The 22,823-nt window shown below is 39.9% G+C and overlaps 1 protein-coding gene across 4 annotated transcripts in view; it reads right to left on the bottom strand.

Annotated features, from left to right (window-relative positions):
* The window catches only part of ARK2N (arkadia (RNF111) N-terminal like PKA signaling regulator 2N), a 93,995-nt gene that overhangs the window by 47,664 nt on the left and 23,508 nt on the right, over window positions 1-22,823 (bottom strand). For all 4 annotated transcript variants that reach the window (XM_003830192.5, XM_003830191.6, XM_055102492.2 and 1 more), the window contains exon 2: window positions 2,848-3,632. In XM_003830192.5, coding sequence (XP_003830240.1) covers window positions 2,848-3,562 — 715 coding nt within the window. In that variant the 5' untranslated portion in view covers window positions 3,563-3,632. The remainder of the gene's footprint in view (window positions 1-2,847; window positions 3,633-22,823) is intronic.

Genomic DNA, 22,823 nt, shown 5'->3' with positions numbered 1-22,823 from the left:
TGATACTCAAGCTAACCATCACACAGTACTTTTACATGAATTCACTATAAAATATTATAAATTTACTATAAAATGCCCTTTACTCAACTCTAAGTCTGCCAAATGAAAGTACTGCCAGCATTATTTTGATATGATACCTCCAAACAGATTCTTAAAACATCAATATATTTCCAAAAACTTCAAAGAGAGATGATCTAGTGCCGATACTAAGCTGCCTGTCAGTTAACTGCTAACTTTAAAAAATCATCATAAACATCTGTTGCCCAGATATCAAACTCAATTAAAGTATGATCATGCACTACACTGGTCTGCATTATTAATTATTTGCACTCTCTAAAAGAAAATGCATTAACAGTTACAATTATTTGGCATAACATTTAGGATTAAGGTATTAGGATATCCTAACAGGAATTATTTAGGATAATGCCTTCAACTTTTAAGCTGAGCCCAAACAAAGGCTTATAAAGAGCATTTTCTGAATTACTAAATTGGTTGTACCTTAATGAAAGAGTATGGCAATAATCGGTTTTTACTTTTCCACTTGGTTTCCATTCTGTGTAAACAGCTGAATTAACATTCCGACATCCAAGAGATTCTGTTAGGCCCATCCAGCTTAAGTTCACCTGAATGTCCATGTTGTTGAACTCAAGTCAGTTCATAATTTATCCTACCTTTACAATTTAGGCAACTTTTCGACAACTGCTCTTACTATAAGGTTGAGCGTGCCTCCTCTCTTCCCCAAAGTCATAAGGTGACTCAGGAAACTGAAAGATACATCACTGTTACATTAAAAATTCACAATGTCACAATTTTTCAAGAGACAACAATATGGACAATTGAAATGAAATTCCTAATATTTGAACTCTAGGTTGTTCCATTTTTGCTGCTTTGCATAATTCCAGTAAAGATCATTCATACCTGTCTTATGGGAATGGCAGGTATACCATAAGACCTCCCAAAACTGCCAGCACACACACAGGCAGTCACACACAGTGACCCTGTACCTCAATCTACCATTTGATTCTCCAGGATTACCTTAGAAAACTATGTTTATTTTCAAAAGCCACAAAGTTACTAAATGGTGTGAACAATAGAAACCAAACTATAGATTCAAATTAATTTACTTTGGTGTTCAGTTAGTACACAATTCAGAAGAGACAAGAAACAGACACTGGTGTTTTAAGTTTTAAGCAGTGGTCAAGATACTCAATTAGAAAGAAGATTAGGAAAATATGAACAAAGCACATCTAACCTATTTAAGCAAAACAGGGAAAGTGCCTATGAAGACATTTCTCAAGCCACCTTACAATAGGGTTCTGACTTTAAAGAGAATTTTGTTTACCCACCTTCTTCCTTTCCACAAAAAGGCAAAGTATTGGGGTAGTTACATAAAATCCTGTTTAGTAAGTGGAAGTAATTATTGTATTAAGAGTTCCATCAAGGTCTTGATTAAGAGGATATAGGAATGCACAATTTTACAGGTATTAATAAGGTTTTTTTAGAAATATTAATACATGTAAAACTAAAATATATACCTAAAACCTGCCTTAGAACAACCCCAAAGTCTGTTTCTCTCATACATTTAACTGATGAGCTTCATTGAAATCCCCCTCCCGGTAGTTTTATTACAAGGAACAATAGCAAAGGAATCCAATAGAGATATTAAAACCGTAAAAAGCATTTCTAAAGATCGTTTGAGACTCATATTTATATTATATGAACGAGACATTATCAGAACTTGAACACCTATAAAGTGCTTTAAAACCAATCATTCTTGTTACTGAATTTATATAAGTTTGGGAAGCTATAGATTCCATTAACCAATATGATTTCTCTTGAAATATTCTTTGTATATCAGCAATATGCTGTCTTCACATGTAGAAACAGAAAGCTTTCAGAAAACAAGGGAGAGAAAAAACATAGTCACCCATAAAACTTTAGAAAACCCAAACTTGCCCCTCTTCAATGTGGCAATAAACAATACTGCCATGACCTACTCAATGCCATACAGTTTACAAAATGTTCCTGATCATATTGTAAGGATCTCTTGGATAATAAGAATTCACTACTTAAGAACCATTCAGATACGTCTTTTTTCCACTATGAAATCTCAAGACTGCCTTTGTATTATAGTACACAGTACCAGATGCAATAAGAATGGGGAAAGCAGATTTACCAAATATGTAATAAATTACAGACCCTTATACCAATGAGAGCTAGAACAAGCGGATTTCTAACAAACTTTTTTAAAACTTGGGGAACTAATGGGAAATTTTTCAGAAAGACATTCTTTTCAACGTGAGGATAGAAAGATTTGTAACAAGGATAACTAGCTTCTCATGCATTGAATATGGGGGAAAACATATAAAACTACTGTTTTTGGAGGAAAAATTAGAAAACTTTAACAAAAGATAGAATGTGTTATTTCAGACACTGTAAGCTCAAGTGCAGTGGCTATATAATAAAGCAAGGTGCCTATTCCCGAGGAGAATGTACTCAGTAATGATGCCGAACAGTGAGTATCAAATCTAAGCAGTACCAAAAATGCAATGATTGGGAGTTCAGGTAATGTGTTACAGACAGACTTATGAGAAATTCCATTACTTAAAAATAATCTTGTCCCTATCATTAACCATTTAATTTTTTTTTCCTGATGTGCTAAAGTGCACTGGAAACCTCAGAACAGGTTTTATAAATTGGCCATGTCTTGTTAATAGACTGCAGTCTTCAAATTTACACAGAGCTGCAGGTCTCCTGGATTTTTTCAAGTGTCACTCATCTAACTAAACCTGATAGCTGAGAAATGCCATCAGGTACTTTACAGTCAGTTTAAAAAACATCCTCTACCTGGTATCTCTGCAGTGATTGTCTTGCTGCTCCCTGAAACCTCTTCATCATCATCTGATGAGCTCGTGCTTGAGTCACAAGTCAGGTCACTATCACTGGTACTACTGTCCTGCAGCAGGTTATATTTCTTCCTTGCAGCAGCCTCCCGTTTCTGCCTCAGTAGCCTGATCCTCTCCTTGTGCTTTTGGCTCCGATGACCTTTAACCTTGGCGACTCGGCCATTCTGTTTATCACTGGATTGCCGGTTTTTCTTGGCAGCCATAGTGGAAGTTTCACTTTCAGATCGGGAGCGCCTAGACTTGCGCCCAACTGTGGCACCAGACACTCCTGAAGGGTCTCCTTCTACCGCCTTTTCTGCCTGAGAGGGTTCATTCTCTTCTGCGGAAGACAATGTATCTGAATCAGCCAGGTGACCACTAGAGGAAGGGGAAAGCATGCAGTGATTAGAGGAGTCACTCTCATAAACTCGGCCAGTTGTAGGCTTGTCACTCTCTGTGGATGCTAACTGAGACTCAGAAGAGTCCCTTCTCAGTTCCATCAACAAGCAGGGCATTGAAGAAATAACTGTAGAATCCGCTACACCATCCTTCTGAACTTGAGATTCCAGTTCTACAGATCCATCTTCCTCCTTGGCTGTCTCTTGTTCAGATGCTTTTGGTGGGGCTTCGGACTCAATGAGTTCTTCAACTTTTCCCACTGCCTCCTCCATCTTCATTTCAGAATTTCAAGTTAATTCATGGAGTAGAGTCTAGGAAATGATATCAAAGATGCAACAGGAAAGCAACCTGTACAAAAACACACAAAGTCAATAAACAGAATGCCAGATTATTTAGTCAACACAACATGCCTACCTTCCTAAGTGGGTGGGGCAAAACTTACTATTACACAGGTCTTTAAAATATATATATATTATTATCTGCTTGTTTGATCAACAGTCAAATTCAAAGGACTTAATACGGTCAAAATCTAAGCATACTGAGCTACTAAAAATGCCATAATATTAATCCTCTAACTTGCAAGGCCAACATGTAATGAACATTTTCAAGTTTACAATTTTATTTAAAGTGTTCTACAAAGAAATCTTCAAAACTCTGATATAATTAATATGCATTCATTGATTTTGATATAAATGAAAAAGAATGCTTTAAAACTAGTCTAGAAATGCATTACCTGGAATGACTACTTTTACATTCAAATCCAAAAAGAAAGGAGGTGGGAGGAGGGGAGTTACAATAGAGAAACATCTAATGTTTTTGTTTGTTTGTTTGTTTGTTTTTGAGACAGGGTCTTACTCTGCCACCCAGGCTGGAGTGCAATGGTGCAATCTCAGTTCACTACAACCTCCGTTGCCCTGGCTCAAGCAATTCTCTTGCCTCAGCCTTCCAAATGGCTGGGACTACAGGTGCACACCATCGCACCCAGCTAATTTTTGTATTTTTTGTAGAGACAGGATTTCACCATGTTGCCCAGGCTGGTCTCGAACTCCTGAGCTCAAGTGATCCACCCACTGTGGCCTCCCAAACTGCTGGGATTACAGGAGTAAGCCACCGTGCCTGGCCCCTACACTTATGTTTAAAAAAACAAAAACACAAACACACTCCAACTACATGCATTTGGCAAATGAGCAACCAAATACTATGCATCCAACTTGTCTGCAGTCCCCTCAATAGGAGTTGCTCTAGTGAAGCATTAAGATGAAAGGCCAGAATTTGATGCTTCCTCAATCCTACCTAGCTCCCACATACCTCATCATGCTGAATTTGAGTCTAGTGTTTAAATAGATGTTTTACCCACAATGGTCACTAAATACAGAACCCAGAAAGCCTAGTATATTCTATGAATGAATAAAGGGATTTAAGAGAAAATACTCTACACCCATTGTACACTTTGTATGCTAAATTTAGAACCTAACACTCTACCACCACTGTGAGTGATACAACTCCAATTAACCATACAGGTACAGGACATAATATTTAACCTCAAAAGCTTATGACCTATACAGTTAAGTCCTTACTTAACATTGTCAACAGGTTCTTGGAAACTGAGACTTTAAGTGAAATGACATTTAACAAAACCAATTTTTCTCATTAACCTTATAACTAAAGGACATCATTCAAAGACCAGCAGTATCTTGTTCCATCTAAAGTCGCAGTTTCCAAGAACCTATTGAAAATCTGGTGGTTTTTAAAGAGGATGCTAAATATGGAAAACAAGTAAATACCTTGCCCTGTATGTGTCACATTACAGAAAGCAACTATCATGTCCATAGGTCACAAACACACATAACCATTATTCTATACGGTATGCTAGGTGCAATATGGCATCTCCATCATCTCACTCCATCAAGTTACCTAGATAGTTCAATCTATAGCAGACAAAAACTAGGAAATATTTGAAAAATCCTTTAAAACAGATCTAACATGCCAAGCCCACTTTTTGCTTAATACAAACATAAATATTCTATATGCCTGTTGTTTTTCATAGCCCTGTTCTCAGCTGTTGATAAAACAGGCATTCTGATTAAGTTTCCTTAACACATTCATGGAAACCAGAACATTCATGGCCACTGAAACATCTGTTAATTTAAAACAATCCTAGGCCAGTAGTGGTGGCTCACACCTGTTATCCCAGCACTTTAGGAGGCAGAGGCAAGTGGATCACCTGAGGTTGGAAGTTCGAGACCAGTCTGGCCAACATGGTGAAACCCCGTTTCTACTAAAAATACAAAAATTGGCCAGGCATGCTGGCGAGCGCCTGTAGTCCCAGCTACTCGGGAGGCTGAGGCAAAAGAACTGCTTGAACCTGGGAGGCGGAGGTTGCAGTGAGCCAAGATCACGCCACTGCGTTCCAGCCTGGGTGACAGAGCAAGACTCCATCTCAAAAAAATAAATAAAATAAATAAAAAATAAATAAAACAATCTTGTGTGTAGCCTACTTCACAAGCATATTTGTATCAATTATAATACTAATGTTGGAGGCTAAGTGAAAATCAGCATAAATTATTTTTTCTGACACCATTACAAAAAAATGTAACACCTCTGAAAGCCAACAGAGGGAGTAACAGTTAAACCAACGGAGACCGTTATAAATAAAGCATGCTGTCAATACAAACACGAAATAAAATATTCACAGATACAAAATACCCCCAGGTATGAGGAATAAACCCAAGTTCTTTTTTTTAAGCCAGTCAAATTTAGCAGTGGGGGGGACCAAGATTTTCTAACTGAATAAAAATGAGAGTTAATTCTATTATGGAGATTCAAATTGTATATTCTGGAATAATGATTCTTCTTAAGGCTGGGCACGGTGGCTCACATTTGTATTCCCAGCACTTTGGGAGGCCGAGGCGGGTGGATCACGAGATCAGGAGTTCAAGACCAGCCTGGCCGAGATGGTCAAACCCCATCTCTACTAAAAATACAAAAATTAGCCAGGCGTGGTGGCAGACACCTGTAATCTCAGCTACTTAGGAGGCTGAAGCAGGAGAATCACTTGAACCCGGGAGGCAGAGCTTGCAGTGAGCCGAGGTCCCGCCACTGCACTCCAGCCTGGGCGACAGAGTGAGACTTAGTCTCCAAAAAAAAAAAAAAAAAAAAAAAAAATTCTTCTTAAAGCTAAAATATCTGAGAAAATATACTCAGATGGAATTAATGTCAGCTATATAGGACAAGCATCAAAAGTCTCAATTTGTGAAAGAAGGCAGCACTGGATATTTTCAAAGTACATAATACAGCATCAGACTAAAAAGTAAATTTGTTAAAATGACCATACAACGCTTGTTTCTTCAAGAAATAAGTTGTGTGGATAACACAGGTAAATCTAGATTGTTTTTCCCTGTTAAAAAAAAAATGACAATATGGCACATCATTCAATTTAATGATTATCTTTCAAGTTCCTTAAATTTGAGTGTTAACTGAGATTTAATTTATACTACCTAAATTAGTAACCAGTATTGCAGTCAAAACCACTTAAATATGCTCAAATCAATCACAAAAGACTAGTATTGACCACAAACAGGACAAAAGTTAGCTCATCATGGTATGTTCATACAATGTGGCCATTAAAAAAATGAGAAAGCACTTTATATAGAGAGGTAAGAAACAGTTCTCACGCAATTTTAATGAAAAAAGATACATTATAGCATTTATGTAAATAAATAACAAAACTATATTTACATGAGTTTATCTGTAGATGCATAGACTCTGGAAAGATACTTAAGAAAATAGTAATACCAGTTGAGAAGGAAAGCAGGTGAATAAGGGAACAGGAGAAGACAGTGCGGTATGCAGTTTTGTATCTCTTGAATTTGTAACGTATACAAACATTATCTATTCAAAAATCCGCTCTGACATAAAAGTCTTCTGAAGAAAAAGAAGTTGTGCTTTTTTGGGGCCATAACACTAGACTACTCTTTGGGTCAAGTTTAGTCAATAAATTCTACTATGCTTTCTTCCTATAGTGGAATTTTGCTATAATTAATTAAATACAGGAGAAAAAAGTCACAGAAAGTGAAAACATAAGCTCTGACTAAACTCCCTTCAGTGGAATAAAAACGAAGTGCCCTAACCACAGGGGGAAATGGTGTCATACATAAAGATTAATCTTTCCACACAACCAGATTAATTTACTGCATATATTGTTTTTGGTCAAGGGGAAAAAAATAGGTTTCTCTGGTAGGAACAGTCAAGTAGCTAGCAGTATAAAATGATATAATTGTCAAATAGTAATTGCATCACATAAATGGCATAAAAGGCTATCAACCCTCTGGGTTAATGCTGACAGTAAATTTATGTTCAGTGAAGTAATAAATACACAACATTTTTCCTATTAGAACAGCACTTTCCCCCATGCTGTTCTTCCCTCCAATCTAAACGCAACCTCCTCTACATGAGTACTAGAGCTCATCCCCCTCTCATTTCCCTAATATCTTACATTATTGATTATTCCTTGGCTCTCGTCCACCTGCCACACCCAACTGGACCATTCATTCATTTTTGAAATCCTCCTTTGACCTGTCACCTTCAATCTCACATCTCCCTCTCCAGGTATCATGCTCGTCTTTCACAGTCAATCTTATTGTGAGAGCTGTATAAGCTTCTATTTCCTTAACTCTCACACTCCCTTCTGCAACCCAACGCAACCTGACATCTCCTTCTATCAAACCAGTGGAACAAGCCTAGGCAACATGGCAAGACCCCATCTCTACAAAAAATTTAAAATTTAGCTGAGCATGGTGGCACATGCTGTGGTTCCAGCTACTGGGGAGGCTCAGCAAGGAGAATGCCTTGAGCCCAGGGGGTCAGGGCTGTCATGAGCCGTGTTTGCAACAGTACGTTCCAGGCTGCGTAACAGAGCAAGACCCTGTCTCAAAAAATAAAAACAAAAGCAAAAAAACCAGTGGAACATTTATTCCCGGGGTCACTAATGACCTCACTATCTCTAAATCCAACATATTCTCGCCCTAATTTTACTTAATATTTAAGCAACATTTTATGCCTGACGACTCTCTCTGCTCTTTAAACCAATTAATGCCTTTCTTTGGCTTCAAGGTTTCTCTATTCTTCTGGCTAGTCCTTCCCAATCTACTTTGTAGGCTTAACTTCCTCTACCAAATCTCAGGATTTAATCCTAGGTCTAGGTCCTTTTCCCATCCACCAACGTCAGTTCTTTTTTTTTTTTTTTTAAAGACAGGGTCTCACTCTGTCGCCCAGGCTAGAATGCAGGGGCGTCATCCTGGCTCACTGTAACCTCTGCCTCCTTGGCTCAAGTGATCCTCCCGCCTCAGCCCCCTCAAGTAGCTGAGACTACAGGTGCAAGCCACCATGCCTGGCTAATTTTTGTATTTTTTGTAGAGAGGGGGTATCACCATGTTGCCCAGGCTGGTTACACACTCCTGAGTTCAAGTGATCGACCCACCTCGGCCTCCCAAAGTGCTAGGATTACAGGTGTGAGCCACAATGCCTGGCCCAAAGTGAGCTCTTCTAAACCCACATTTTCCAATACCATCCCTAGACTAGTAATTTTATTTCTCCAACTCAGATCTCTGAGCTCTATACCAGTCCACCCAAATACCCAGTTGACATCTGTATTTAGATTTTGGAAAGGTACCACAATCACATCATATTCAAATCCAGATCATCTCTGATCTACCCCACTCTGCTCCTTCTCTGGCTTTCTCTAGCTCAGTAAATAGTACTACTATTGCTATTATCTCAGTTGCTCATGTCAAAAGCCTGAGTTATCTTTGACAATGCCTTCTTCTTTACTCACTGCATCCCATCATTCACCACGTCCATCATTCACTAACTCCTATCAATCCCACCTCTTTAATAGTTTTCTAGTCTGTCCACTATTCTCCATATCCGCTGTCACCACTCTAGACACAACCTCCATCATTTATTTTCAATAGTACTGACTATCATCACCTGTCTCTTCAAACTCAGTCTTTCTCCTATGCACCAACCTGTTCTCTACACAGCAGGCAGAACAATATTTCTACAAGGTAAATATGTTCTCTTTATGAGAGAAAGTATTTTTTTTTAAGTCCTAGAAGGTAGGGTAGAGGAGGATGGGTAAAGGCAAGTTGAGATTTAGCTGATGTTTTTCTCTCCCTTTAAAAGAGGATTAAATATTGCTTTTTGATCAGTGGTGAATGTGGAGGAAAACAGATTATATGCAATAATCTGAAAAAACAGTTTGTTGGCCAGGCACGGTGGCTCACGCCTGTAATCCCAGCACTTTGGGAGGCCGAGGCAGGCGGATCAAGACCACCCTGGCCAACATAGTGAAACCCCATCTCTACTAAAAATACAAAAATTAGCCGGGTGTGGTGGCGGACGCCTGTAGTCCAAGCTACTCGGGAGGCTGAGGCGGAAGAATCACTTGAACCCGGGAGGCAGAGGTTGTAGTGAGCCAAGACCACACCACTGCACTCCAGCCTGAGTGACAGAGCAAGACTCCAACTTTAAAAAACAAAACAAAACAAAAAACAGGTTGTTAATTATGGACAATGAAAATGAATTCACTTTTTAGCCCTTGTACTCTTTAAGAAACTAAGATGACAAAAGATGTGTACAGCTCAAAGAGTTAAACCATGGAAGTATACAGTGCTCAAACAGGAGACAGGAACTATAAAGTATAAAGCTGAATGAGGCTACTTGTGAAAATCTGGAAGAGAAAAGTTGAGGAAGTTCGTATCAGACCTCCTTCTTGGTCAGCAAAGCTTAATACAAAGTGAAAAGAAGGCAGGCTTGGGGGTTTGTAAAAAAAAAAAAAAAAAGTGGAGAAGTATTATAACATCTGCTACAGAGAATCTGACAGAGATTAAAACTGCTGAGTACAATAATTCATATAGTCAGAACAATTCACAATGCTCAATTTCCAAACTATGGGATTAACACAAACTTAAGAGGGAAAATGTGATTGCTTTCCCCTGCTCAAAACCCCTGCCCACCTTTCTAGTTTTCATCTTGGACCACTCACACCCTAGCTCCCTCCAACTACCAAGAATGTCACATAAAAAGAGTTTTTTCCAGATCTCTGGCCTTTCACAGTCATTTTCATTTTGTACCTATCCTCTTGCTGGCTACCCTTCAGAAATTAGAATAACCCTTTGGTAAATGATACAGGCTAATATTTTTAGCCTTTGGTAAAATTACATACTAATATTACCCCTATGAAATGCATATTACCCACATTATCCTCCTTCACAGTACTTTGCACAATTTAATTAAGTAACTATATACTATGACTGTCTGATGTCCATTCCACATACATAAGGACACATAAAAGATTTAAGAACAGAGCCGGGCATGGTGGCTCACGCCTGTAATCCCAGCATCTGGGAGGCCAGGGTGGATGGATCACAAGGTCAAGAGATTGAAACCATCCTGGCCAACATGGTGAAACCCCGTCTCTACTAAAAACATAAAAATTAGCTGGGCATGGTGGCACATGCCTGTAATCCCAGCTACTCGGGGGGCTGAGGCAGGAGAACTGCTTGAACCTGGGAGGCAGAGGCTGCAGTGAGCCGAGATCACGCCATTGCACTCTAGCCTGGTGACAGAGCGAGACTTCATCTCAAAAAAAAAAAAAAAAAAAAAAAGATTTAAGAACAGAAAATCACATAATCAACTACCATCCCAGCTGATTTATCTCTATCTGTAATACGCAAAACAGACCTTAACACAAAAAATATTATCAAGAAAAAAGGCATCATTCTAATTTTGCATGGACTAATGATAAACATTATAAGAATCTGTGTATGTTTTCCCTGGACTGCAAATTTCTTAAAGCATAAAGCAAGGTCATTAGTTAAGGTGAGGATGACTGAGTTGTACTGAAGTTTATCAGAGGACTAGGTGTAAAACAGTACTAGGAAAGTGAAAGAACCAGGGAAGTACAATATAGTATAATACAATTTCCAGGCAATAGTAAGGGCCCACTCTAAGGATTGTAGCCATGAACTTAAAGACTGGTATATAGGTATATGTTTTTCTCCTTTCAAGTTCAGTTGCATAAATACAAGTGCAGAGAAGGTAAAAGTTGGATTTAACCAGAATTTTAGTTTTGCCCAACAAGTAGAATGAAGCAAGAAAGAAGCAAGAGTGTATGCAAGGAAATCATTCTAATGATCACATCAAGAAAGTACAGAGCACTAAAAATGGGGTAGGCCAATGGAATGGACATCCCAACAGAGCCAAAGAATGTTGAAATCAGGGTACTGTAAAGAATGAGCTAGAAAGATAGAATCCAAGAGTGCTGTGAATGAAACAGATTATGGAAGGGTTGCAGTTATTGATAACTGACAGGATCTAAAACAATGCTACTGAAAGTGTTGTCTGTAAATCAATGTATACCTGCAGTGAAAGAAGTATAGAAGGCCAGGCGCCGTGGCTCACGCCTGTAATCCCAGCACTTTGGGACACCAAGGCAGGTGGATCACGAAGTCAGGAGTTCAAGACCAGCCTAGCCAACATGGTAAAACCCTGTCTCTACTGAAAATACAAAAATTAGCCGGGCACTGTGGCATGCGCCTGTAATCCCAGCTACTCGGGAGGCTGAGACGGGAGAATGGCTTGAACCCGGAAGGCAGAAGTTGCAGTGAGCCGAGACCACACCACTGCACTCCAGCCTGGGTGACACAGCTAGACTCCGTCTCAAAAAAAAAAAAAAAAAAGTATAGAAACTGAGTAATTACTGAGAAACTTAGAGCAACTTTATATTGTTACAACAATCAAAATCAGTACTTCAGCTACCTAGTAATCAATTTTTTATCATATGTTATAAAATAATCAATCCACAGTGGACTAGAAATAAAAATATACTGGTCCTTCACAATGGATAGTTCAAGAAGCACTGGTTAGGGTACAACCATGGAAGTAGGTGACTGAGGTAAGGTAGTGGACAAAATCTTACAGGAGAGTTCCTCACATGACTTACTGAGTAGCGTCAGAAGGATCACTTATGTGTACACTGAAATCAGTAAGAATTGACCAGGTTCAGCGGCTCATGCCTATAATCCCAGCACTTTGGGAAATCAAAGTGGGAGGATTGCTTGAATCCAAGAGTTCAAGACCAGCCTGGGCAACACAGTGAGACCCTGTCTCTACAAAAAATTTAAAAATTAGTTGGGCATGGTGGTGCATGCCTGTAGCCCAGCTACTTGGGAGGCTGAGGTGGGAAGATGGCTTGAGCCTGGGAGGTCAAGGCTGCAGCGAGCTGTGATTATGCCACTGCACTCCAGCCTGGGTGACAGAGTGAGGCCCTGTCTCAAAAAAATAAAAATAAAAGAAAGGGCTATGGCATGGAGAGGAGGAGAATGAAGAGAAGTGGGTTAAAAGGTACTAACATACGGTAAGATAAAAGGAATAAATTCAATGTTTGATAGCAGGGAGAAAAAAACAAAACAAGGACTGTGTTTTAAGTATCCCCAACAACTCAGCTGAGTGATTCTCAAAGAGTTAGTGTTTAATGTCTGAGATGAAATGATTATTTATATTACCCATAAATGAGATCAAACAGTATCAGTAAAGTCAGATTTGAGAGAAGATATTTTAAAGAGAGAGGAGACAAGTTTTCATCACAGATCAGGGAAGTTCTCTAAAAGAGAAAAAATGGGGCTGAAGACCACTCTTTGGGGGACTACAGGTAGACTACAGGAAGAGTAAAAAGTTTGGTGGTACAGCCAAGCAGTGGCTCACCCCTATAATCCTGGCACTTTGGGAGGTAGAGGTGGGAGGCTCTCTTAAGGCCAGGAGTTCCAGACCAGCCTGGGAAACATAGTGAGACTCCATATCTACAAAAAATTAAAAAACTAGCCGTGTGTAATGGTGCATGCTGGTAGTCTCAGCTACTCAGGGAACTGAGATGGGAGGATCACTTGAGCCTCAGAGGTTGAGGCTGCAGTGAGCCATGATCATGGCACTGAACTCCAGCCTAGGAGACAGAGCAAAGAAAAAAAAGAAAAAAAAAAGTTTGGTGGTAGAGAAATAATCAACTTGGATTTGGACTGGATAATCCTCATAACACAGGTCTCTACTGGGGGCAGTGGCTCATGCCTGTAATCCCAGCACTTTGGGAGGCAGAGGTGGGAGGGTAGCTTCAGTCCAGGAGTTAAAAACCAGCCTGGGAAACATGGTAAAATCCCACCTATAGAAAAAAAATACAAAAAAATTAGCCAAGCATGGTAGCACATGCCTGTAGTATCAGCTACTAGGGAGGCTAAGGTGGAAGGATGGTGTGAGCCCACAGGGTCAAGGCTGCAGTGAGCCAGGACTGTGCCACTGAATTAAATAATGCCTGCCTGGGCAACAGAATGATACCGTCTCAAAAATACAAAACAAAACAACCCACAGGTCTCAAAAATATAGAAATACAGATTTTGACATCATTGGTATAAGGACAGATGATGGCTAAATACATCAGTTCATCCAGGGAAAAACCACAGTGAACACAGAAGAGACTTTAACAGAAATTAAAGTTCAAAAGATGTGAACCAATTGTTTTCATATATAAACTGATAGGCAAGGAATTATTTTTGGAGGGAAATAAGACATACCCGTAAAACACAGAGAAAACATTCCTTCTCGAAATGCTTTTTTTGATTGTTAACAACTTCCTGTAGACTCAGATTGTAAGAAAGGACCATGATTAATGGAATCTTACCAAAGACCAAGCACTATCAGAAATCCTCCTGAAGATTTAGACATAGCAATGCATAAAATCATTAAGCACTCAATATAACTAAGACTTGCTTTTTACCCCTTTCCGTATTACCTGTGAACAACCATCATTAACCATCCTTTAACATCACTAAAATGATATAATGCTCCCATTAAAACAAATGAATAGGCCAGGTACAGTGGCTCACGCCTGCAATCCTAGCACTTTGGGAGGCCGAGGCGGGCAGATTGCCTGAGCTCAGGAGTTCGAGACCAGCCTGGGCAACACGGTAAAAACCCGTCTCTACCAAAATACAAAAAATTAGCCAGGCGTGGTCGTGGGTTCCTGTAGTCCCAGCTAGGAGGCAGAAGTTGCAGTGAGCCGAGATCGCACCACTGCACTCCAGCCTGGGCGACAGAGCAAGACTCTGTCTCAAAATAAAAAATAAAAAAAAAAAAAGAAAAGAAAAGAAAACAGGGAAAAAAAAAAACGAATAAACTAAAACTGTATCGTCCTTCCTAATGTAAGGAATGCAAAAGTCATCTGCTGTTACAAGTTTTTTGTTGCCACAGGCCCTTTTCCTTTTCAGTTGAAACCACAAGTTGACACCATAAACTGACAAAAGCACAGCCCATTAAATGATACGTTTCTAAGTAAGATTTTCCTCTACATTCATGTAAAATAGGGTATTCTAACTGCTAGCATTCTTGCATCTATTTATTTTATATTACCAACCTAGAATTGTAAGAAACACAAGCAGCTAATGCCTCAAATATGGTCTACATGAACCAGTTAACTTATATTGCTGCTCCACATGCAAAAGTATTAATATTAGATAATTCATGAATTCGATGTTGCTTTATTTTACAAAGCAACACTGAATTAAATAATGCTTTCTACTTAGACCAAAAAAGAAAGGCAACTTTAAAGAAGGTCAATGTTTTGCTAACAAAACAAAGCCTTTGCACACAAGAGGCTATAGTACTTTTCCTGTCACAGAAATTCAGGCTTACAAAAAAAGAAAAAAAGAAAAAAGAAAGCCTAACAGGTGATCCTGTTGATTCCCTTGCAATCTAGGACTGGGCCTAACAGGAAACCTTATGCTATTTATCTAATTTAGCTTCAATATCAAGTGATAGGGTGTATACCAATCTCCCTTGAGAGAATGAGAGAACAAGGTATTTTGAATAGAATTTATCACAGTTTTTTCTAAGATTACTGCAGTCTTTCACTTTATATAAAATTGATACTAAAAATTCTGTAATTGTGACCAAAAAAAAAAAAAAGAATATAAAAATAAGTCTATAAGACACATACTACAGATCAACTTTCCATGCAGGTCTATTCTTACCTTCAATATTTAAATTCCTACCCACTTCCCTCCCCGTAAAAACTCAATCTATGCCCACAAATTCTCAAAAGGAATATGAGCCCACTAAAAAACAAACTAGGGGCTGAGTTCTCTGCTCTTTAAATCAAATCAGTCAGACTCCTTAAACATTTTTGGGGGTTGCGGTGGCTCACACCTATAATCCCAGTACTTTGAGAGGCCGAGGCGGGCAGATCACTTGAGCCCAGGAATTTGAGACCAGCCTGGGCAACATGGCAAAACCCCATCTCTACTAAAAATACAAAAATTAGCTGGGCATGGTAGTGCATGCCTATAATCCCAGCTACTCAGGAGGCGAGGCACAAGAATCACTTGAACCTGGGAGGCAGAGGCTGAGATCATGTCCTTGCACTCCAGCCTGGACAAGGGTGAGACTTTGTCTCAAAAAAAAAAAACCTTAAGAAAAATTTGACTGTAGTATTACCACACAGAAATGCACATCGTTAAGTGTGCATCCTGACACATTTATATAAAATGAACATATCCACGTAATGACCATATACAGAACATTCCCAACACCCCAGAAGCATCCCTCGTGTCCCCTCTAGTCACTACCCACCCTAAAAAGTAACCACTTTTTGACATTTATCACAAATCATTTTGCCTGTTCTTTTATTTTCGTGTCAAGTTTCTTTAGTTCAACAATGTCTCTCAGGTTCATCCATGCAACAGTATGCAACAGCAGCTTATTTTCATTACTGCAAAGTATTCCACTGTATAACTATATCACAATTTATCTATCCATTCTACTCTTGATAGACATTTGTGATTTTTTCAGTTTGGGACATCATGAGCAATGCATTCATGAAAAGTTTCATACATGTCTTCTTGTGCACGTTTGCATATGTTTCTGTTGTATATATACCCAGGAGTTAATACAACTCCTAGATTAAGTCATAGAATATGCTTATGTTCAGCTTTACTAGAAAGTTTTCCCAAATGCTTCCATCAATTTGTCCTCCTGCCAACAATGTCTGAGAGTCTCTGTTTTTTCATGCTTTACCAACACTAGCATGGTTGGTTTTTTGTTTGTTTCAGGCATTTATTTTAGTCATTCTGGTGGAAGTAAAACAGTATTCTCTCCAAGACCATCATATCTAGAAGATACATGATCTACATATTTCTATTTCAGTCTCCAACAGAAAAGAAAATGGCAGGAATATCAGATCTAGTTTTCTTTTCTTTTTTTTTTCCTTTTTGCGACCGAGTCTTACTCTGTTGCCCAGGCTGGAATGCAGTGGAGCGATCTCTGCTCACTGCAACCTCTGCCTCCTGGGTTCAAGCGATTCTCCTCCTTCAGCCTTCTGAGTAGCCGGGATTACAGGCACCCGCCACTACGCCCAGCTAATTTTTGTATTTTTAGTAGAGACGGGGTTTCGCCACGTTGGTCAGGCTGGTCTCAAACTCCTGACCTCAGGTGATCCAACTTCCTCAGCCTCTCCACACAAATATAGTCTACACAATCTCTTCAAACAAATATAGTCTCTTCCTTCTCTATAATCCCTCCAATGACACTAATGCAGCAGTTATTTGAGAATATCTTATTTCATCCTTAAGTAAAGTGCCTAGCTCATGCTAACTACACACAAATAAATGCCTTTTCTATGTTGAATGCCTTTTCTATGCTACAAGTACATGGGTGCTAGTAGGGCACTTTTCAGCTAGTGTGCATGCTACCCAAAAAGGGCAACCAGATCCTGAGGAAATTGCAACATTTTTAATATTTTGTGAACTATCAACAAAGTAAGAAAAACTCAAAGTGTACCTCCCAACACAGACACAACAGTGAGCTAAAAATTGGACATAAAACAACCTAGAAATACTAGAGTTGTCCTGGGAGCAAATACCATACTAGTTTGAGAACAGAAGATTAAGCTTTAGGCCAGGGCAAAGTTAAGGAAACTAGATCTAGGCCAGGCATGGTGGCTCATGCCTGTAATCCCAGCACTTTGGGAGGCTGAGGAAGGTGGACCACCTGAGGTCAGGAGTTCGACACCATCTTGGCCAACATGGCGAAACCCCATCTCTACTAAAAATACAAAAATTAGCCAGGCGTAATGGTGCATGCCTGTAATCCCGGCTACTCAGGAGGCTGAAGGAGGAGAATCGCTTGAACCCAGGAGGCAGAGGTTGCAGTGAGCCGAGATCACTCCACTGCACTCCAGCCTGGGTAACACAGTGAGACTCGGTCTTAAAAAAAAAAAAAAAAGAAAAGAAAAGAAAACTAGATCTGATATTCCTGCCATGAGTTGGGACTCTCACAGTAGCTTATACCACTAGTGAAAGGGAGATCTAGGGGAAAAAAAAACACCTGCCAACAGAGGGCTTACCAAGAAACTTGTAGGTCAATGCTGGGAGATCAGAACTCAGAAAATTTGATACTACTTCCTTATTATTACTTGGATCTAGAATTCAAATTTACACTGTCCATGTGGTCAAGAAACCCTGAAAAAGCAAAGAAATCCGCAATGAAGGAAAGCATCGTCACCCTAGGATCTCAGAATCTCCACCACATAAATTTAACCAAATAGAGTTTATAGGACAAAAAAAAGTCCAAAATGGACAAAAAAACAAGTCTACTTCACAGAGTCTGTTGAAACTACAAATACACATTCAAACCCGCAAGGAATCATCCTACACATATTTTTTTGAAAGCCTATATGAAAAGTATTTCAAAATTAAAAAACAAAACAAGACCAAGGTCAGGCATAGTAGATCACGTTTGCAATCCTAGCACTTTGGGAGGCCAAGGTAAGGAAGGATCTCTTGAGCTCAAGAGTTCAAGACCACCTTGGGCAATATAAGGAGATCCTATATCTACAAAAAAAATATTTTGAAAATGAGCAGGACATGGTGGCATGCACCTGTGGTCCCAGCTATTCGGGAGGCTGAGGTGGGAGGATCGCTTGAACCAGGAGGTTGAGGATGCAGTGAGCTGTGATCATACTACTGCACTCCAGCCTGGGTGACAGAGCAAGACCCTGTCTCAAAAAAAAGAAAAAAGAAAATGATGTATTCAAAATAGTAGTAGTGCCCTACTAGCACCCATGTATTTGTAGCACAGAAAAGGCATTCAACACAGAAAAGGCATTTATTTGTGTGTAGTTAGCATGAGCTAGGCACTTTAGTTAAGGATGAAATAAGATATTCTCAAATAACTGCTGCATTAGTGTCACTGTCTCAAAAAAAAATGATGTAATCAAAATGAGCGGGGACAATGACAACAAATGCTAAAAAACACCCAGAGTTCCAATGCAATGCTTTGCAGCTGTAGAAATGAATAAGAAGCCACTTCATGGATACTGCTACCTACAGCCAGACTTCAGCTGCCCTACCTGTGCCAAAGCCCAACCATAAAAACCCCATCCTGGCCAGGTGCGGTGGCTCACATCTGTAATCTCAGCACTTTGGGAGGCTGAGGCGGGCGGATCATGAGGTCAGGAGTTTGAGACCAGCCTGGCCAACACAGTGAAACTCCATTTCTACTAAAAATACAAAAATTAGCTGGGAGTGGTGGCACGTGCCTGTAATCCCAGCTACTGAGGAGGCTGAGGCAGGAGAATCGCTTGAACCCGGAAGGCAGAGGTTGCAGTGAGCCAAGATTGCGCCACTGCGCTCCAGCCTGGGTGACAGAGCAAGACTCTGTCTTAAAAAAAAAAAAACAAAAAAACTGTATCCTGTGACATCTGACATCTTGTCCCTGGCAAATCCTGAACTCAGTATAAATGACTCCCAGTTTCCATAAACTGATAAAATTGATTGATTAGATAGGTAGCAAATGTGGTCTTTTGGAAAAATGAATAATTCAGGTTTGGTCAGAGAAACAGAACCACTAGGTCTTAAAAATACACCCTCTGCCCCCAGCACGCGCACACACACACACACACACACACACACACACACACACACACACACACACACAAATAAAGAACTTTCTGTAAGGCTATCTTTGCATCTGATGCTGGCGCTTAAAATCCACAGGGCCGCAGGTGAGACAGAAAGATGGATGTGGCAGAGAACGAGTAGGAGAGAGCAAGAAACAACGAGCTAGAAATCACACACACAAGCTTAAGTCCACAGGACAAACTGAACTCTGTATTAGTTCTTGTTGCCTCTAACCTTGATGGTATAGATGTCCTATAGAACCAAACCTCTTTGTCAAACAGCTAAACATATACCTGGCCCAGGAGTCAGCAGAGCTGAAGAAGATTGGGAAGGAGATCTAGGGGAGAGTTAAACAGTTGCAGTCCCATAAGCTGCTTCACTACAAAGAAGTGAGGTGACTCAACAGATAAGCAACAATGTATATAAGCAACAAAATGGCCACTCTCCAAATCTCCTACAGTAATCTCTCTTGTGCCCAACCTTACAAGAAAGACACAGGAAAGTGTAATCACAGCATTTTGGGAGGCTGAGGCGGGTGGATCACTTGAGGTCAGGAGTTCAAGACCAGCCTGGCCAACATGGTGAAACCCCACCTCTACTAAAAATAAAAAAAATGAGCTGGGTGTGGTGGCACACACTTGTATTTCCAGCTACTCAGGAGACTGAGGCAGGAAGAATCGCTTGAAGCCAGGAGACAGAGGTTGCACTGAGTCGAGATCACTCCACTGCACTCCAGCCTGGGCGACAGCGAGAGATTCCATCTCAAAAAAATAAAATAAAATAATTCTTAAAAATTAAAAAGAAAGATACAGGAAAGGAGTTTCCAGGAAATGTAGTTCAGCCTAACTGAGATAACATATAAGCCCACTATAGAAAGGTAAAAGATGGCATGAATACTGTGAAAGTTAAGATAGAGGTGCAAAACAAGCAAGAAGGTCTTAAATATTGACTGAGGGCAAGTTTCAAATTTAATTTTGTTTTATCTCATTTACTCCCAGACTGCTTTAAAATCCATAATCTTTGCGTGCTCATTTGCTGTAATTCTATGGGTTCCATATTTCCCATCTCATCTTCCAATTCTAGCTGGACTATAGATGTAGGTTTATGATTATCATGAGAAAACTAAGCTACAAAAGGACTATGAATGAGGAACTCTTTTCCATATTAGAAATGATCTCCGGGGTCCATTTTTAAGAAGGAAAAAGGCTGGGCACAGTGGCTCACATCCGTAATCCCAGCACTTTGGGAGGCCGAGGCAGGCGGATCACAAGGTCAGGAGTTCGAGACCAACCTGGCCAACATAGTGAAACCCCATCTCTACTTAAAATACAAAAATTAGCCAGGTGTGGTGGTGCACGCCTGTAGTCCCAGCTACTTGGGAGGCTGAGGCAGGAGAATCGCTTGAACCCGGGAGGTGGAGGTTGCAGTGAACCGAGATGCACCATTGCACTCCAGCCTGGACAACAGACCAAAACTCCATCTCAAAAAAGAAAAAAGACGAGTGGGTACAATATGGTATTTGTATAAAACATGAGGGAAGAAAATCTACCTACATTTGCATATTTTAAAAATCTATAAGGAAACAAGAAATTAGTAATTCTTACTTGTGAAAAGTAGGAAGGTGACAGGTAGAGAATCAAAATGGGAGAATGAACTTTTTATTATATTGTCTCATAGTTCTTCATTTTATGGACCAATGTAAAAATCTTTCAAAACTGCATTACAATGTAACTATTAAAAATTAAATTTAAAAAAGAACCAAACAGTTTTTTTTTTTTTTTTTTGGAGATGGAGTCTGGTTCAGTCATCCATACTGGAGTGCAGTGGCGTGATCTTGGCTCACTGCAACCTCCACCTCCCAGGTTCAAGTGATTCTGTGATTCTCGTGCCTCAGCTTCCCAGGTAGCTGGGACTACAGGCGCCACCACCATACCCGGCTAACTTTTGTATTTTTAGTAGAGACAGTGTTTCACCATGTTGGTCAGGCCGGTTTTGAACTCCCAACCTTAAGTGATCCACCCACCTCAGCCTCCCACAGTGCTGGGATTATAGGCGTGAGCCACCACACCTGGCCCATAATTTTCAAAAATGGAAATATCGTAGGAAAAACTGGGCAGGTTAAGTAACAGATTACACACAGCTAAAAAGAAAACTAGCAAACTAAAAGACAGATTTGAAGAAAATACCCATAACGGCATACAAAAAATATGAGATGGAAAATATAAAAGAGGTGAAAGTACATCATGCAGAATCATAAGTCCTAATCAAGGAACTACCAACACATGTCCTCCTGGATTTCAGAAATGCTATATATATCAGTGACTCCAGTGTACTTCTTGCTTTCCCCTTTTTGAAAAGAGAGTCTATAGATGTTATCCAACGACTAACTGGCTATTATATGTTGGGTATATATACAGGAGCAGGTAAGTTTCTCTCTGTGGTTCACAGGTCTTCAGATCAAATGAAACTGTATTCATCAAGGAACTACATTCAAGGAACCTCACCAGAGAAGCTTCAGCCGTACTTGGACTTAATTAAATGCTGTAAAGAGAAGACTTTGGCTAGGCGTGGTGGCTCACGCCTGTAATCCCAGCACTTTGGGAGGCCAAGGTGGGTGGATCCCTTAAGGTCAGGAGTTCGAGACAAACCTGGCCAACACGGTGAAACCCCGTTTCTACTAAAAATACAAAAATTAGCTGGCGTAGTGGTGGGCACCTGTAATCCCAGCTACTAGGGAGGCTAAGGCAGGACAATCGCTTGAACCCGGGAGGCAGAGGTTGCAGTGAGCCATGATTGCACCACTGCACTCCAGACTCCAGACTCTGTCTCAAAAAAAAAAAAAGAAAGAAAGGGACACGACTTTTGGGCAATCTTGGGAGTTAAGTATATCTGGCATGTGGAAAAATGTAAATAACTCATGGCCACAAAACACAAGCTAAAATCTTTTTTTATCTGTTCACAAATTCTTTAATGTTCCTCCCTTCAAAAGGGTGACCTTAATTCTCCTCCCTTGAATGCAGGCTGGACTTGATGGCTTGCTTCTAATAATAGAAGACGGTAGAAGTAATGTTCTATGATTTCCAAGATGAGGTTATAAAGAAGATAGTTACCACCTGACATGCTTTGCTCTCTTTCTTCTCACTTCTCTCTCTAGGATTGCTCCCTTTGGGAGACACCAGCCACCAATCCATGAGGGCACTCTTGGAGAGGTTCAAATGGAAAGAATCTGAGGTTTCCACTAAAAGCCAACACTATCTTGCCAGCCATGTGAGTGAGTCACCTTGCAAATGGATCCTCCAGCCCATCAGGTCTACAAATAACTGAAGCCTCAAGCTGACAACCTGACTGTAATCTCATAAAGTCATAACTGACCAACTAGTTAGTTGCTCCTAAATATCTGACTCTCAGATGCTGAAATGATAATGTTTATTGCTAATATCACCCCACTAAATTTTGGGACAATTTTTATGCAACAATAGGTACAAAAATACAAGTGGTATTATCTTACAAATGCAAAATAGGCTTAACATTTACAACT

The sequence above is a fragment of the Pan paniscus genome, chromosome 17, assembly GCF_029289425.2.
Source record: "Pan paniscus chromosome 17, NHGRI_mPanPan1-v2.0_pri, whole genome shotgun sequence".
NCBI lineage: Eukaryota > Metazoa > Chordata > Mammalia > Primates > Hominidae > Pan > Pan paniscus.
This window is presented reverse-complemented; position numbering and strand designations above follow the sequence as displayed.